Raw genomic sequence first — 15708 nt, forward strand, 5'->3', positions numbered from 1 at the left:
ACAAAAATTCAGACACTGGTATATTCTGTGGTGAAATTGTCAAGAACACTCCATCAGGAGTGCAATGGATAACTGCACTTAGTTGTTTCAATAAATTTAAACCCAAAAGATTCTCCCCACAATTTTCTGTTAAGAGAAATGGACAATATTCAGTAAATGGACCTAATGTTACTGGTACTGATTGGGACACTGTATTAATTACTGGGGTACCTGTGAACCCTACTGAAATATTTCTTCTGACAGTGGTATTTCCGGAACCAAGTGATGATCTATTGAGCACTTTTGCGCACCTGTGTCTACGAGAAAGCTGTGCTCTCTATTCCCGACTTTCATTTCTACGTAGGGTCCTTTTTGATTTATGGGAATAGACACTGGTTCCGACCTCTGTCTTGGGATGTCCTATTGAGGAAACAACACATCATCCGATGTGTAGTCACTACTATAATATGTATTGGGTTGTGTGTTTATTCCGCTCACTTTGATTTTGGTTATAAGGAATCTGATTTTCACCTCGGCTCTGATTCTGACTGCCATTTCCTTGATAATTCTGATGTTCTTGCATACTTTGTTGCGTATTATTATTTCTCTTCTGTCCATTTGCTCCTGGGTGTCCCCTGTGCGGTCTTCTCTGACCGTACACATTCCTATTTTGCAAGTGTGGACATTGCGCTCGCCAATGACCCTCTTCTCTACAATAGGCACAATGATTTGGTCCCAGAGACCCTCCATGCATGTTTGAATTACTTCTCCCTTGCGCATTTCCTCTCCCTCTATTGTGTCCCGCTACCTGCTGAAGTAACACCCTTGTTTTCAAATTCACCCTATCCTTCGCCTCTTTCTCTTTCTCTGTGTTCACTCTATTCTCATAATACTGGGCCATATGCAATACTTCGCCCAATTATTTTGCTTGCCATGCACTTTCTGATGCCATTATTAAGTTTTGAATTGGAGGTATTAACCCTCTCACATACTTATCAACAAATAATCTTTTGCCTGCCTCCGTGCTTACATCCTGTCCACTAAAATCCGTAAACACTTCCTCAAATCTATTAAAATAATCCGTGGATAACTCATCTTTGCCTTGAACACGTAGTTAATTTGTCCCATACAATTCCTTTTTCTGGAAATATTTCCTTCAATTTTTGGATTATTTGTCCTGGTAACGCTGCCATATTTGGCGATGGTTTTTCGCCCGCTTTTCTAATCTTATCCTCTGCTATAAAATTTTCCCAGGTGGCACCATAGGCATCCTCATCATTTACTTTCCTTATTTGCTTCCATATGTCTGCTGGCACAACTACCTGGAATATTAGGTCTATATCATTCATAGTAAAAATGGACAATCTCAAATAGGACTCTATTTCCTTATAGAATCCCGCTGCATTTTTCCTCAAATCAGGAACCGTTTGTTTTATATTATTCACCTCTTTTCTGGAGAAGGGGACATGACATGCACATACTGTGGTTTATAATGCGCTTCCGTTACCCAAGCTGGTTGATCACCTGTTGCAGGAATTTCTACTTTCGGCACAAAAGTAGGTTGGACTTCTCTCATAGGAAATACTGCACTTACTTTTCCTCCCCCCTCCCTCATATGCAGTACTATTCCCAAATCAAGTGATAAGGCTGTTTTCCCTTTCCGCGTTCTATTGCTCTTTTATATATTGCCATCAATTCGGGGGGGCTAGCTTGTTTATTTTCTATATCTCTGTCCTGTAAATACTCAACCATTGTCTGCAGTGCTTTTCTCTTCATTGGCAAGGGGTACTAATCAAATATTTCATGCACTTCCATCGTGGGAATACTAGGACCTGTAATCCATTTTAGCGCCTCTCGTATACATATTTTTAATTTTTCACTCGCCTGGTTTGACGGCAAAAGAAACCGCTGCTGCACATATGGTATCGCCTGCTTCTTATCCCTGCTTATATCTTTGTTCCTATACCCTGGCATGGCAAACATTTCAGCATATGCATTATCAAGTTCATTCTCAAATTCAAAAAGCTTGTCTACATGTTCCTTTATTTCTTCATCTCTCTCTCTACATCGTGTCAAAGCATTCAAATCCCACAACCTCTGCGGCGGTACCATCCCAATTAACTGCTTCCATCTCTCCAATAAATATTCCCCCATGCATTCCAACAATACCTGTCTTTCATTATTCTTCCTGAAATCATACATCGAATCCAGTGTCGACGTTTCATCATTCTCGTCTATATACATCGCTGCCTGGTCTTCTAACTCCTGTTTTCTCTCCCTGCTGATTGCACTACGGGTTACTCTAGTGCACTCACTTCGTCCCGTCCCCTCTCTCCCCGCATCGTCTTCTCTTCTTACAGTGAATTCGAGTTCAATGGGTGGGGGTGGGAGAGGAATGTCTTGGGAGGGAGGTGCGGATGGAACAACGGGAACGGGGAGTAGCTGGCTGGCTAACTGGAGGTGCTGGCTGTATGATCTGCGGCTGTACTGGGATCTCAGCAGTAGGGAGGGGCTGGCAACTGAAGGGGGCTGAGTAATAGGCACTGGTGCAGTCCTCTTAGTTTCTCTTTTTGGGCGCTCTTGCCTTGTCTCAGTTAATATTTTATTTATTAACTCATCTGATGAATGCAATTCTTGTTGAGGATATATTTTGTCTATACCCAACTGACCACATCTCTCTGACTTTCTCAAATTCTCATCCCACTCCTTTTCCTCCCGCTCTTTCACTCTTTCTGTTTTGGACTTGTGCCTGCGCGCATTATTCTCCTTCTTTTCCAACGAAGCATAGCTTCCTTCCTCCAGTCTCTAAGGACATCAAATGCCGCAGGGTGTGTTTTTTTTTTCAGCAATACTTTCTCCAAATAATCTATCCTCCCAATCTCAAAACTCCCATTTTTCGGCCATTGTAAGTCTTCTTCGTGTCTGGTTTGCCTATGCCAAATTTTACAAAACATTACCGCCCCTACACCATACTTCACATACATCTCGTATGCCGGCGACCCCACGGGTGGCTCGACCTGGCCAGTTTCCAAAGATTGTCTACCGCAGTGGAAAACTCCCACTAGGAAGGTAGGCAATGCCCCAGGCATGTTTTAACCTTACCCTTGGCTAATTAACCTTATCCTGGGCGTTTGATTTTACAAAACCAACTCTCAACCAATATCAGGGTTACTTCGAATCGGGGCACGACTCACCTGATCAACCAAATCATCTTTCAAGATGCAATTCGTCTGTATACTGACGCAACCAATAATCGTCGTGTCTGTGCATCTTGGCTCACTCTGCTTCATTTCAGGACCCTCGCCTCCTTGTTCTCTGGCCGGACACGTTGATCAGGGATCAGCTGTGTACAGATCTGCAAAGGAGTCTCTCATCGCTTTCACAGGGGCGCCCCGAACACCTCTTGATCCCAGCTCGACCGTCTCGTCCTCGCTTCGTTTTCTCCTGTCGCCTTCTTTATATTACAACGTACACGATGGAACAAGTGGGGGAGGGTCCCTATTCAGGCGCCATTTTGATGGGGCCCCTAGGGGACCCTCGCGTATGGAAACAAGGCACAATCACCACACACGAACTGATACGCCAGACACAAGGTTGTTTTCCCAAAAGCTAGGGTTTATTGCAAAGCAAATAGTCTCAGTTGGCCAACTGGGTCTCACGTCCTGCAACGTGTGTCTCCAGATCCTGAGCGACGCAAGAGAGCGAGAATTTTACAACAGTTACATATATACAAAGCGAACATCTTGCTATCAGTAATGACATATTCAAAACCGCCCATAATGTATTTCCTTTGAAATGGATTCGATTATTGACAATTGTGATCAATATGACACCTTCAGACATTCATTTAGCAACAGTTTGCAATTTTGCGGACTCGCAGACATGATTCTTTGTTTTAGAGAACACCCTGCTCATGTTCTTTCAAGCAAGTTGCATGCAGGGGAGAGACACATTCCAGGCCTCGCTATCTTCTACTTTCTATTCCTGTGCTAGGGGTCAACTCGCTCTCCAGGGCTCTACATGGCTCAGTGAAGGGGGGCCGTAAAAGAGAGCATAAGTCAAACCATTAATTGTTCGTTTTCTACCATTTCTACCACATCAGCGATACTAACTGGCACCTGCGTAATGATTAAATGCCTTGTTGCTTACTTCCAAGGACTTGTGAGGAAGGAGAACGGGCATTGCAGTCTGGATTGCCCGCGTTGTGTTTCAACATGTATCTTGTGGCCTTGCTCTATGCACTTACACTATCAGAATTGTCCCTGGACCTGATATAATAGCAACCTGGTCTGTTTCCTCCACCCTCCCATTACTGTTTTTTTCCTCCCCACCACCCCTCCAGCACTATCTGAAATGTCGTGAGGCCTAGTATGATAGTCGCTTGTTTTGTTCCTCCCCTCCCTTTCTGCACCCCTCTCCCTCACCTTTTGGTCTTCTTCGGCTCTACCAGAAATGTCATCAGGCCTAGTACGGTAGTCGCCTGTCTGTTTCCATTTCCTTCCCACTCTCCCCCTCCCTTCCCTATCTATGTCTTAGCTCTTGCACTATCTGAAATGTCGTCAGGCCGAGTACGATAGTTAATTTCACATCCTTACTGTTCATGGCCTGTAAGAATGTGGTTGTATTTTCCCTTGTTCCCTCCGTTGCCTTGAAGCGCTTTGAAACACATTGTGTATAGGCGCTATATAAATAAACGATCATATCATATCATATCATATCATGAGCAACAATGAAATAGCGGAATAGAATAAGCTTACAGCAAAGCAGTTTAAACAGAAAGCAAGAAGCAAAAATTAGACAAAATGGTGAATTCTAATCCTATTAAAATGGACGCACTTTGGTCATGCTTGTGAGTCTGCAATTGCTAATACTGACATATGAGGCGGTTGGTCTTCGGCCAACAAAATACATTGCTTACGTTATGGGAGGGTATTTTTTTTCTGGACTGACAACTGGAAGCAGATTGGGGATTCCTAAACAAAGTCCATCTTGAATTTTGAAAGTCAGACTTCCTCTGAGAGCTCAGTCGAGAGAGCCTACTCCCTCAGGGCATTAAAGCAGAGAAATCCAAACTGCTTAAGAGCCTCCATGCTTTTGAGGACGGTTGTGGGGTGGAGAAGTTCCATCAGGCCATCAGCAATGTTGTTCTTCCAGCTCAGGCAGCCGTTTCTCTGGGGGCATAGAGGTGGTGGGAGGACAGCAATGGAGATTCCACCATACCCCAATGAGCAGGGGAAGTGTAGCCTTTCACAGGTCCCAGGGTTCTAGTATTTAGTGAGCAGGAGTATCACAGAGCCTAGGGTGCTTGCTAAGGCGGCTGTCGGGTATGTGAGCACTCAACTTAAAAAAAAAAGTGGTCAGGCAACTATATCTACATCAGATGTTAAGGCAAGTGATAATAAGCACACCCAAGGGCAGTAAGAACAAAAGTGTGCACCCACCTGCTAAGAAATAACCCCAAAAGATTGAAGGTAAATCTCAACCATATGTTTTATCTGCTCCCACGGAAAGGCAAAGTAAGGGTTCCAACTGGACTTGGCTCACAACATTTCTTTGGCAGGTCTCTTAGGAGTGCCCCATATGAGAGTAAAAATTAAAGACCTTGTCAGGTCCTTCCATACTTGGCAAGCATCTGATAAGTCGGGCAGATGCATGAAGGACCCCTTCATTCAACTACCAGTGGTTGGGAGACCTTTGAGAGAATAGGTATGGACATTGTTGGTCCTTTGGCTCCTTAGACCACTAGAGAGAACCAGTACATTTTGTTTGTGGTAGACCATGCCACCCAGAAAATTCCAAAATTCCGAAATTCCGACCCAGAGACAGTATCCGTATGAAGCATCAAAGTCCCCATGGTGGCAAAGGCTTTAATAGAGACATTCACTCATGCGGGTTTCCTTAAAGACGTTATTTATGACAGGGCAACCAACTTCATATCTGAAGGCCAGATGGAATTAATGTGTGATAACTTACAAGTTTTCACAGCCTCTCGCCCACAAATGAATGGGCTGCTCGGGCACTTCAATAAGACATTTAAAGTCTTGATAGGTAGCTTGAAACTGTCCCTGTGAAGAAAGTGGACTATTCTCCTGCCATGTCATCTCTTTGCCTACCAGAAGATGCCACAGAGCGGTGGAGGGCTCAGTCCCTTTGAGCTTCTGTTTGGCCATCCTCTTAGGGGTCCCCTAAACCTGGTGAGGGAAGAATGGGAGGACATTCTCCAAATTCCTTCAATGATGCAATGGTGTAGTCAATTATTTGTTTGGCCTCAGATCCAAAATGGGCAAGTACAGAGAACAGAGCATCCAACAAATGAAGGTCAGTCAGGAGCTCATGAGGCACCAGAAGGCCAAAAAGATTGAGTACCCGCCAGGTCAGATGGTCTCCATCATCGAACCATTCAAGTCCAGTAACCTTCATGACAAGTGGATTGGGCTGTAAGTGGTACTGGAAAAGGTTAATGGGATTAATTTCCTCATTACTGCCAAACATCAGGAACAGCTGCGTCAGGTCGTTAATGTCAACTGGCTGAAGCCTCATCACAGCCGGGTGTCTTATTGATGGCACTGGCAACCGACAATTAGTGTAAAGACATACCCCCTTCAAGACTTGTTGCATACAGAGCCCACTGATGGGTCTCTAGACAGAGTTCAGATCTGCTGAGACTTTACTGCGATTGTGAGACTGCCAGCAGATTGATTGGTACTCCAGGGAAGATTGATTGGTACATTCATGATATTAACACCAGAGACAGTGATCTGGTGAAGTGTAGGATTCACAGCAGATAGGAAAAGGAAGATGTTGGACTTGGGAGTTATTGAGCCTTCTCACTGCCCATGGGCCAGTCCTGCGCAACTGGTCCCTAAAAAGCCAGTAGTGGGAAGATTGAAGTCTGCTTTTGTGTGGACTAAAGAGGGCTCAATCATGTTACCAAGGCAGATGCACACCCCGTACGTTGGCCAGACAAGCTCATTGACAGATGAGGTTCGGCCAAGTTCATGAGTACCTTTATTATTTATTTTATTTACATAATTTATATAACGCTTTTATCCAAAGTGCTTTACATGGTATTAGAACATCAGTACAATATTAGGAGAAAATCGAGAACTCACAGACCTACACAAAAATAATGGAACCTGGAGAATTTCTGAATTCGAGTGAAGCAAATGGAGTTTCAAATGCTTTTTAAACTGTGAAAGGTTGGCGCAGGAAAGCATTTGAAGCGAAACCTAGAAGAAGCACAGAGGTGCAGAACTGATGACTGAAACTGAGAAGCAGAAAGCAACTTTCTTGATGGGTGAATCAAAGAAATGAAAGAGCATAAAAAAGGGGGAGCTAAAGGATGGATAGACTTACAGACTATACATACAAAATGAAACTCAAAACATTGCCTAACATGGAGTAAAAGGAGATGGGCAAGATAAGGGGAAATAGTAGCAGACAAGGGAAGGCAGAAAAGGATACGAACCAATGAGTAAAGAATAGAATTGAAGGGAAGCAGAGCATAATTAGTCAGAACCAACATATAAGGAACAACAGCACTTCAGACGTAAAAGAACAATAGTTTGAAGGAGAGTTTTAGTTGAAGAAAGGGTAAGAAGATGACAGGTTTTTCTGATATTAAAAAGATGAAACCGGCAAGAGTGAACCATAGAAGAAATGTGTATCAATAAAGAAAATGAAGAATCAAAATGAAAACCAAGATTTCGGGCTTGAAAATTCACAGAAAGCTGTAACGGGGGTAAGGAGATAGCTCACGGGGACGAAATAGAAGCCGGAAAAAATAAAATCTATTTTTTTTCAGATTTAAACTGAGAGGCCAGCCAAGATTGGAGGGCCAAGTGACAACAGAGAGGCAATGATGAATGGAATCATTAAGTGAGGGAAAAGAAAGAAAAATCTGTGTGTCATCAGAATTTAAATGAACATGAAAGCCAAAGTCAAGAATCAAGGAACATTAAGAAATGGTGTAAAGACAGAAAAGAAGATGGCCCAGAACAGAGCACTGGGGCACCTGCGGGACACTAAAAGAAAGAAGGAAAGACTGAAAAGTAGAACCCTTCCAGGTGACAGTGAAGGAACGATTAGAGAAATAAGAGTAAAACCAACGAAAAGAAGAACTAGAAAGACCCAAAGAAGACGGTGTAGAAAGAATAGAATGATCCACCATGTCAAAAGCAGCGCTAACATCTAGGAAGAAAATAATAGAAGAAAGTTTGTGATGATTCACATGAACAACAGAATCACACAGTAGAGCGGTTTCTGTGGAGAACCCAGAACGAAAGCCAGATTGAGAAGGGAGAACATTGTATATATTAAGAAATGAACTAAGCTGCACCTTTGACCTCATGCCAAGGTACTGTAGGTCAACCTAACTGACAAAGCAATAGAGAGGTCAGCATTTTACTCTCCGGAATGGCACTATCAGTTCACTGTTATAGCCATTACATTGCAAAATGCCACTGCCACTTTCAGAGGATGGTGAACCAGGTACTGTCAGGACTAGAGGATATCAGCATTGCCAATTTGGATGATGCTGTTTTCAGTCACAGGTGGGAAGACCATCTATCCCATTTTAAACTGGAGCTTCAAGCCATACAGAAGGCTGACTTGACTACTAAGGCCTCCAAGTACGAGATAGCACAGGGTACTGTTGCTTCGGACACCACGTGGGTGGTGGTGAGAAACAGCCTCTAAAGGCCAAAATCGAGGCAGTGATGTATTTGTATGTGCCCCAATACCCAAGCATCGATCTCAGAAAGGTTGGTTTGCTAACCAGACCCGCTTTCATTAAATTCCATGCCAAAAGGATAGTGTACACCTGTGCCCTGATATGCAGATCCTGCTCTCCGTAGCATAAATCTGGTTCAGAGATCACATGTGCCCTGTTTGTTAGCTGCTGTGACAGCAAAGGAACTGCAGTGCAGCAGCTGCAATTAAATCTACACCTCTGCTCCAAAAACAATGATAATTATAATAAACAACCAACCTGGTGGCAGGATAATCTGGAATTATAAGACATACCTAGGTATTGGTATGGTGGCTGGTAGTTCATATAATTATTAAAGCCACACCTGAACTGCAGCATACCAGTGTCATCCCCGTGAGATGAGCACAGACCAGCTATGGAAGGCTATGTGTATTTCAGGCACTTGCCTGTCAGCATTACAGTGAATGAGACAAAAGGTAGGATGCATGCCTCTGTTGATTCTGTGGGAAGAGGGGTACCTCCTCCCTTGCCAGGGCTGGGATCTCCAAGCTGGAGTTGCCCTTAGACCCTAGCTTCAAAGAGACAGTTCCATAACAACAGCCTGGTTCACAGTAGGAGCTGGAGGCAGGCAAAGGGAAGAGCTACAAAAGTCAAAGATCACAAAGGGGTTTGTGGAAGAATTCCTTCATCTTACTTTTCTTAGGGATTTTCTCTCCTTCCCATCCACTCTTCTTCCTGCTGACCAAGGTACTCTAGGTATGACATCAGGTGACAAGGGTCACTTGTCTCAGGGATGGGGATTGGGCACCTTATAGCAGTCATACTTTCTTTCATCCAATCTCTTGTGGCCTTTTACCTACAAATGTGGGGGTCTCCCACTCCTTCTTTGATTCATTCCTGGACATCAGGAAGAATTAATTTGGATCTCTTTTGGGAGAGTTGACCTTTCCAAAGCCCCTAGCCATTGAGGTGAATAAAGAATGCTCCAAGTCAAAGGCAAGCTTTGCTGCCTCCCCACTGCCAGGCCACATTGGGGATAATGTTGCTGAGGACCACGTCCTACCACTCTGCTTGCAAGCCTCCCTAGGCTGGAGAACAGAGACTGAAGAGGCATCCCCTTTTCCTTTAGCCCACTGCAGTGGGTTTCACTGCATCCTGAGAGCCAGAACAGCCAGCCTGAATAGCCAGGGTCCCTGATGTTGCTACTTCACCCAATTTGAGCTATCTTCAAACCATATTTAACAACGTTGAACCAACAGGGCCTTTCCTGCCTTTGATACTCACTCCAACTTCAAACCACTTCTGTTTGCATTAGTCACACCACCTAGAAGCTGCATGTCTCCAGCAGATCCCCATCACCTGTTAGGCTCAAGCACCAGCACATCATGAAGACTACTTTGAACCACCATATCATCAAGTCAAGCATCAGACCACCATCACCTCTCATTGCAGCTCGACTCGAACCTCTGGATCACTTATCTCCCCAAACTGGGGTACTCTTCATCTTGAATCGTGCTCGATCGTAAAACTCTTCATGGTGGCCTCCGAAGCACAGAGTGCACCCACTTGAACCTGACTCAATGCAGACTTGCCGCCTGGGATAAACACAAAACAACGCCTTCAAACACATTTTGACCCACAAGCACAAAAGTGTGAAGCTTGATTCGACACCATCCAGCTGCCAACCATTGGCATGTCCTAAGTGATGTCATATGTGATGTCATTAGTGATGTCATCAGTGCTCACAGGGGCTGTGCAATGGAGGCCTCATAGTTAAGGAGGCATAGCTTCCAACACCTGCCAAATGTCATGGCTTTTGTGGCATTAAATGGAAAACTTAAAGTCACATCAAGTAAAGTTTTTTTCACTGAATTTCAAGGGTTTTGTTGCGCCAGACAGTTTCACCTTAACGGTGGTTTAACCCAAGTTTTCTCACTGCATTTCAAGAGTTTTGTTGCACTGAACTTATTTGCCTTAACTGTCCCTTAACAAATGTTTTTTCACTGAATTCCAAAGTGTTGGTGTGCTATACCTCCCACCACCTGAAATTCAGGCTTTCTTTCTGATAACATAAATGATGTTGTATCAACAGTGAGGTGGTGGTAGTGGGGTGCTGTGATGAAGAACAGTGATTTGGTGGTAATGAGGTACTGTGATGAGGTAGAGTGATGTGGTGCTAGTGAGTGACTGTGAAAAAATAGTGAATTGGTGGTAGTGGGGGCTGTGAAGTGGAAAGGCGACTAGGTGATAGCGGGGATCTCTGTTGAGGAAGAGTGATGTGATGGAAGTGGGGGACTGTGGTGAGCAAGAGTGATGTGATAGTGGGGTACTGTGATGAGGAAAAGTGACATGATGGTAGTGGGGGACTGTGTCAAGGAAGATTGTGGTGGTGATAGTGGGGTACTCTGATGAGGAACAGCGAGTTGGTGATAGTGGGGTACTCTGATGAGAAAGTGTTAACTGGTGGTAGTGGGGTACTGTGAAGAGGACACGTGATGTGGTGGTAGTTCAGTACTGTGATGAACAAGAGTGATGTAATGGTAATTGATGACTGTGGTTCGGAAGAGTGACATGGTGGTAGTGGAGGAATGTGATGAAAAAGAGTGACGTGGTGGTGGGGTACTATGAGGGGGAAGAGTGACATGGTGGTAGTGGAGGAATGTGATGAGAAAGAGTGACGTGGTGGTGGGGTACTATGAGGAGGAAGAGTGACATGGTGGTAGTGGAGGAATGTGATGAGAAGGAGTGACGTGGTGGTGGGGTACTATGAGGAGGAAGAGTGACATGGTGGTAGTTATGGAGCTGTGACAAGGATGAATGAGGGGGATAATGGAAGACTACTGAGAAAGAGGGATGTGGGGGTAAAAGACAGATTCCTATTCAATACTGGGACGACGAAGAAGGATGTGGGAGCATATAGGTGAGATTACTATTGAGAACTGGGATGAGGAAGGGGGATGTAGAGGTTCAGGTAGGATTACTATGTGGGTACCATGATGAAAAAAAGGGAGGTGTGATGAAGAAGATATCTTCCCTGCTGATGTCAGGAGTGAATCGAGATCTTCATTGCCAAGTCACGTAAAAAGCTTGTCTAATCAGAACAAAGGATTGAGTAAACAAGCATTGGCTTACCTAGGTCTTTCATTGCACAACTGTTTCAATGTAATAAATGAAATAAAAACTTTTTAAGCACAATTAATACCCAAAAACACTAACAAGGTTATATATATATAGGGTGACCCTAGTCGCCCTATAGTTAAGGTGAAACCTATTAACCATAGGAAATGTGAACATTCTATGACTAATATAACTTTTGAGCCGTAAGGCAGATCAGAACGACATTTGACATTTTTTCGATTGAGGCTCAGCCCCCCAAAACTGGACCATGTTCTGCAAATCCGTGTTACGGTTCAAAAAATATAAAGGTTAAAAAATTGTGTGTTTTTCACTTTCCATTAATTTTCCCCATAGAAAAAATGTCCAATGTGTGCTCAAGCGCACAACCCAAACCGCTAGGCGCATTTGCGCCAAATAATAAACAAGTCGTCAGCAAAGCGCTCAAAGTAAATCCTTTTTTGTTTGGTGTAAATCCATCCAGTCATTCATTTATTTTTATTTTTTTGGCATAGAGCGGAGTGCCCCTGAACTCAAAAAGTTATTTATATCTCCCATGATGCATTGCTGGTTCCAAGGTTTCTCAGTTCTGAAATTCCACCATTACGGAAATCTCTATTTGAAGCTAGAATCATTTTTGGAAACTAAAATGGCATTAGGAAGCATGTGGACAGGCTCAGAAAGGATGATAAAAGATTTGGGGCTTGGGGATTGTGTAGTTATTTTTTCAAACGTTTTTCTGAGATCTAGAATTATTTTTCACTGGCAAAAAAGTAAATACTTAAAAACTACAATATATTGAGCTATGGCAATAGCTGTGATTATTATTTAGGGGAAGAGGAGTATTCTAGGTTAATTTTGGAAACAATTTTTTTTAACATACAAAAATGCAGGGATTGCTTTCTAAATTAACTTAAAGTGTGTGCTAGGGTAGTATTAGGGTTGAGTAGGGTGTTTAGCCACTACTCATCCTTGTACTCCTGCAGAACTGAAGTCATTTCATCCTGACAGTGGTAACATAAATTCGGACAGCACAGACTGTTTAATCAACGAATAATATGTCCCAATTACGTCCCTTTAATCTTCATTACTCTAAGTCTGCATCTTCCTCATCACCGTCCTCGTCATTCACCACCACCCATTCCTATTGTGGTAGCTTGGGAAGACCAGGCCAAGAGTAGGGATGCAGAAGGGTTAGCAGAGAGAGCCAAACATTCAAAAACACTGAGAAATAAGTTGTCTAAGAAATCCTCCGTGCTGATGTGGCAAACAGGAGTTTGGGAAGTCTGTTGTGGGAGACTGTGCCTCACTTATGCAATGATTGTGATGAGGAAGCCTTGATGAAGGGGTAATGGTATCTGCACTTCAACAGATAAAACAAATATACACCATACTGCTGGAACATACACAATGAAAAAGTGATAGAAGTTGTTCAGTGGTGCCAATAGTGTGTCTGGGTTTTAGAATGCCATCACTGGCAATGTTATAAGTACCTGTTAATATTTATTTTATGTATTTATTTATTTGGATTTGTAGAGCGCACTACAGCCTGCTGGCATCGAGGCGCTGTATCCGAGCTTAAGAAGGCTTGATTAAGGGTTACAAAGAAGCCGCCCAATGAAAAACGTGTTTACAGTTCAGAGTCAATGGTTACATAGTATCACAGCATACAAATATGATGGGGTATCATCTCAAAATGTCGAATGCAATCACTTCGAGGCCCAAAATACCGAATTTCGACAGCCCCATTTCACCACAAAGGTGGAGGGCTCTGGAAGAGGGTTGAGGGGGGTCTCCCCGCGCAGATATATATGTGTGGTGAAATGGGGTAAAAGGAAATGAAATCTGTATTTTGGGCTTCGAAATATTATTTTCGAAGTGATCACATAGATCCATTTGATGGCACTCCCTGATAATGCTGTGAGCACTTCTAATGGTGTAAATACCTGGGCATGTAAAGGTTCTCTGTGTGTTGGTGTTGATAACTCGCACTTGAGTGCTTGGGCTTTTCCTGGCAGTGGACCTAATCTCCACTTTCAATTTCTCCTACATTGTGTAGTCTCCTAATACTGATGTGAATATTTGTCATTGACAAGTGTCGTTATAAATGATATATGAGGTAACATCAATGAATGCACTGCTTCTACATTGCCATCACATGGCACCTTTCATTTGTTGTGTTCTCGCATTTTCTAAAGAGTGTATAAACAATAAATCGGATGGAGAAAAAGATTGAGGTTTTTTTCTAAACAACCCTTTCCGCTTTCTTCTTTCAGGTCAAAGTGAAAAAGGTGACGTGTGCGTGATTGCAAGAAGCTTTCAAAGAACCTGTTGCATCGTGACCTCGCTTCTATTCTCTGAAGAGGAAGGGAAGCCAGCAAATAAAAAGATGAAGGACAAAAACAAAAGAAGCAGCCGCTCGAGCGTCCGAACGGCTCTTTCCAAATGTACGCAGCACTGCTGCCGCTGGCTTCATCATTTTCTCAACAAAAATCAGGGAACGCAGCATCAGTGCCCCCTGCTGGCCGTAGCCTTTCTCTGCCTTTATATTAGCAGACTTTTAACTGGCATATATTGATGGCGAGTTTAGAAGTTAAGGGGAAACATTGTATTTCCAGGTCACGAACAGCTCCGTTGATAAACTCTAACATGTGCCAAGGCGAACCACCGCAGATGAAGCAAGCAAATCGTAGCAAGTTGCGTATTTCTTCGCCGACGGGTAAATGGGGAGATCAGTACTTGCCTTACCCCAAAAGGACAACACACACAGAAAGTAACAGTTTGAACCCGGAAGTGAGTGACTGGCTGACGGCCAGCTTGTTTTGCAGCTGTAAACATTTAGCATGGATTGCTCGGTAAAGCATTTTTGTATCAGGGAACATACGCCAGCATTGCTTCATTGCAGTCCGTAGGTGTCTGTGCCAGAAACCTGCAAGCTGTCTCCTGTCAAAGAAAAAAAAAGTGTTTTACTGTAGAGCTTGAACAGTTCCTAATAATGCTATGAAAACAAAGTTGTACAGAATGTACTCCTTGCTGGGGTTTGGGTGGGGTGTTTCGTATGGTTGTGGATTGCTCCTTAGAAAAAAAAAATGGATGTTCTTCTATCACTAATGTCAACAGGCCTGCTTCCCAAGGCCGCCATTTTTACGCTTTGCGCTGTAGGCGGTTTTATAACTTACTCGTTATGTCTTTTATCAATTAATAGGTGACGCGTCTGGAGATTTCTATTAACCAAGGCCAGCTTAATATTTAGACCCGTGTTTTCTCTTTTATATCCAATTACAATTTAAAATACTCTGTAGGTGAAAATTGTTTTTTATGGCAGCCTTTTGGGGAGTGGGCGTGGCACTAGTTTAAATGGTGACATATTTTAAAAAAACATGTGTTTGATGTATGCAGGATTTACGTATGTATTAACATGTGTGCAATCTTCCTGTATTTTATTGTGCCTGAAAAATCTGTACTCTTCTGTGGTTGACAAAGGAATGGCTTTGGGAATTAATGATAGACGAGCTCTATGTATGAAGAAATAAACAAAAGTCTTAGGCGTGTCTTATTTGTTTGATATGTTTAAAAGCAATTTTACTACCAGTATCACAAATGCATGAAATTAAGCAAAATCATGTTCCCAATCTGTTGGAGACTCTTTTCTTTGTTGTCTTTAGACCTGGTCACATCACTTGACAACACTCACACTGGCCACAGACATTATACTCCCAGTCCTTCTCTTCATCGTCACTGTACTTACCTATGAGGTACTCACCAGGGGTGCTGAGTACGCTGGTTCTCTGGGGCTCGGACACCCCCCGGGAAAGGCCTTCTGCATAAAAAAAACCCTTATACTTTAAATATGACATATTTTTTTCCAGGCCCTGGCACCCCCATGGAAAACCTGAAGTCGATGC

At 43.3% G+C, this 15708-nt stretch overlaps 1 protein-coding gene across 1 annotated transcript in view; it reads left to right on the top strand.

The window, feature by feature from the left end:
- The window catches only part of LOC138467516 (sodium/potassium-transporting ATPase subunit beta-1-interacting protein 2), a 798058-nt gene extending 782704 nt beyond the window's left edge, over nucleotides 1–15354 (top strand). The window contains exon 4 of the mRNA XM_069607611.1: nucleotides 14080–15354. Coding sequence (XP_069463712.1) covers nucleotides 14080–14089 — 10 coding nt within the window. The 3' untranslated portion in view covers nucleotides 14090–15354. The remainder of the gene's footprint in view (nucleotides 1–14079) is intronic.
- Nucleotides 15355–15708: the final 354 nt, after the last annotated feature.

The sequence above is a fragment of the Ambystoma mexicanum genome, chromosome 4q (genome assembly GCF_040938575.1).
Source record: "Ambystoma mexicanum isolate Mex_15411 chromosome 4q, UKY_AmexF1_1, whole genome shotgun sequence".
NCBI classification, from domain to species: domain Eukaryota; kingdom Metazoa; phylum Chordata; class Amphibia; order Caudata; family Ambystomatidae; genus Ambystoma; species Ambystoma mexicanum.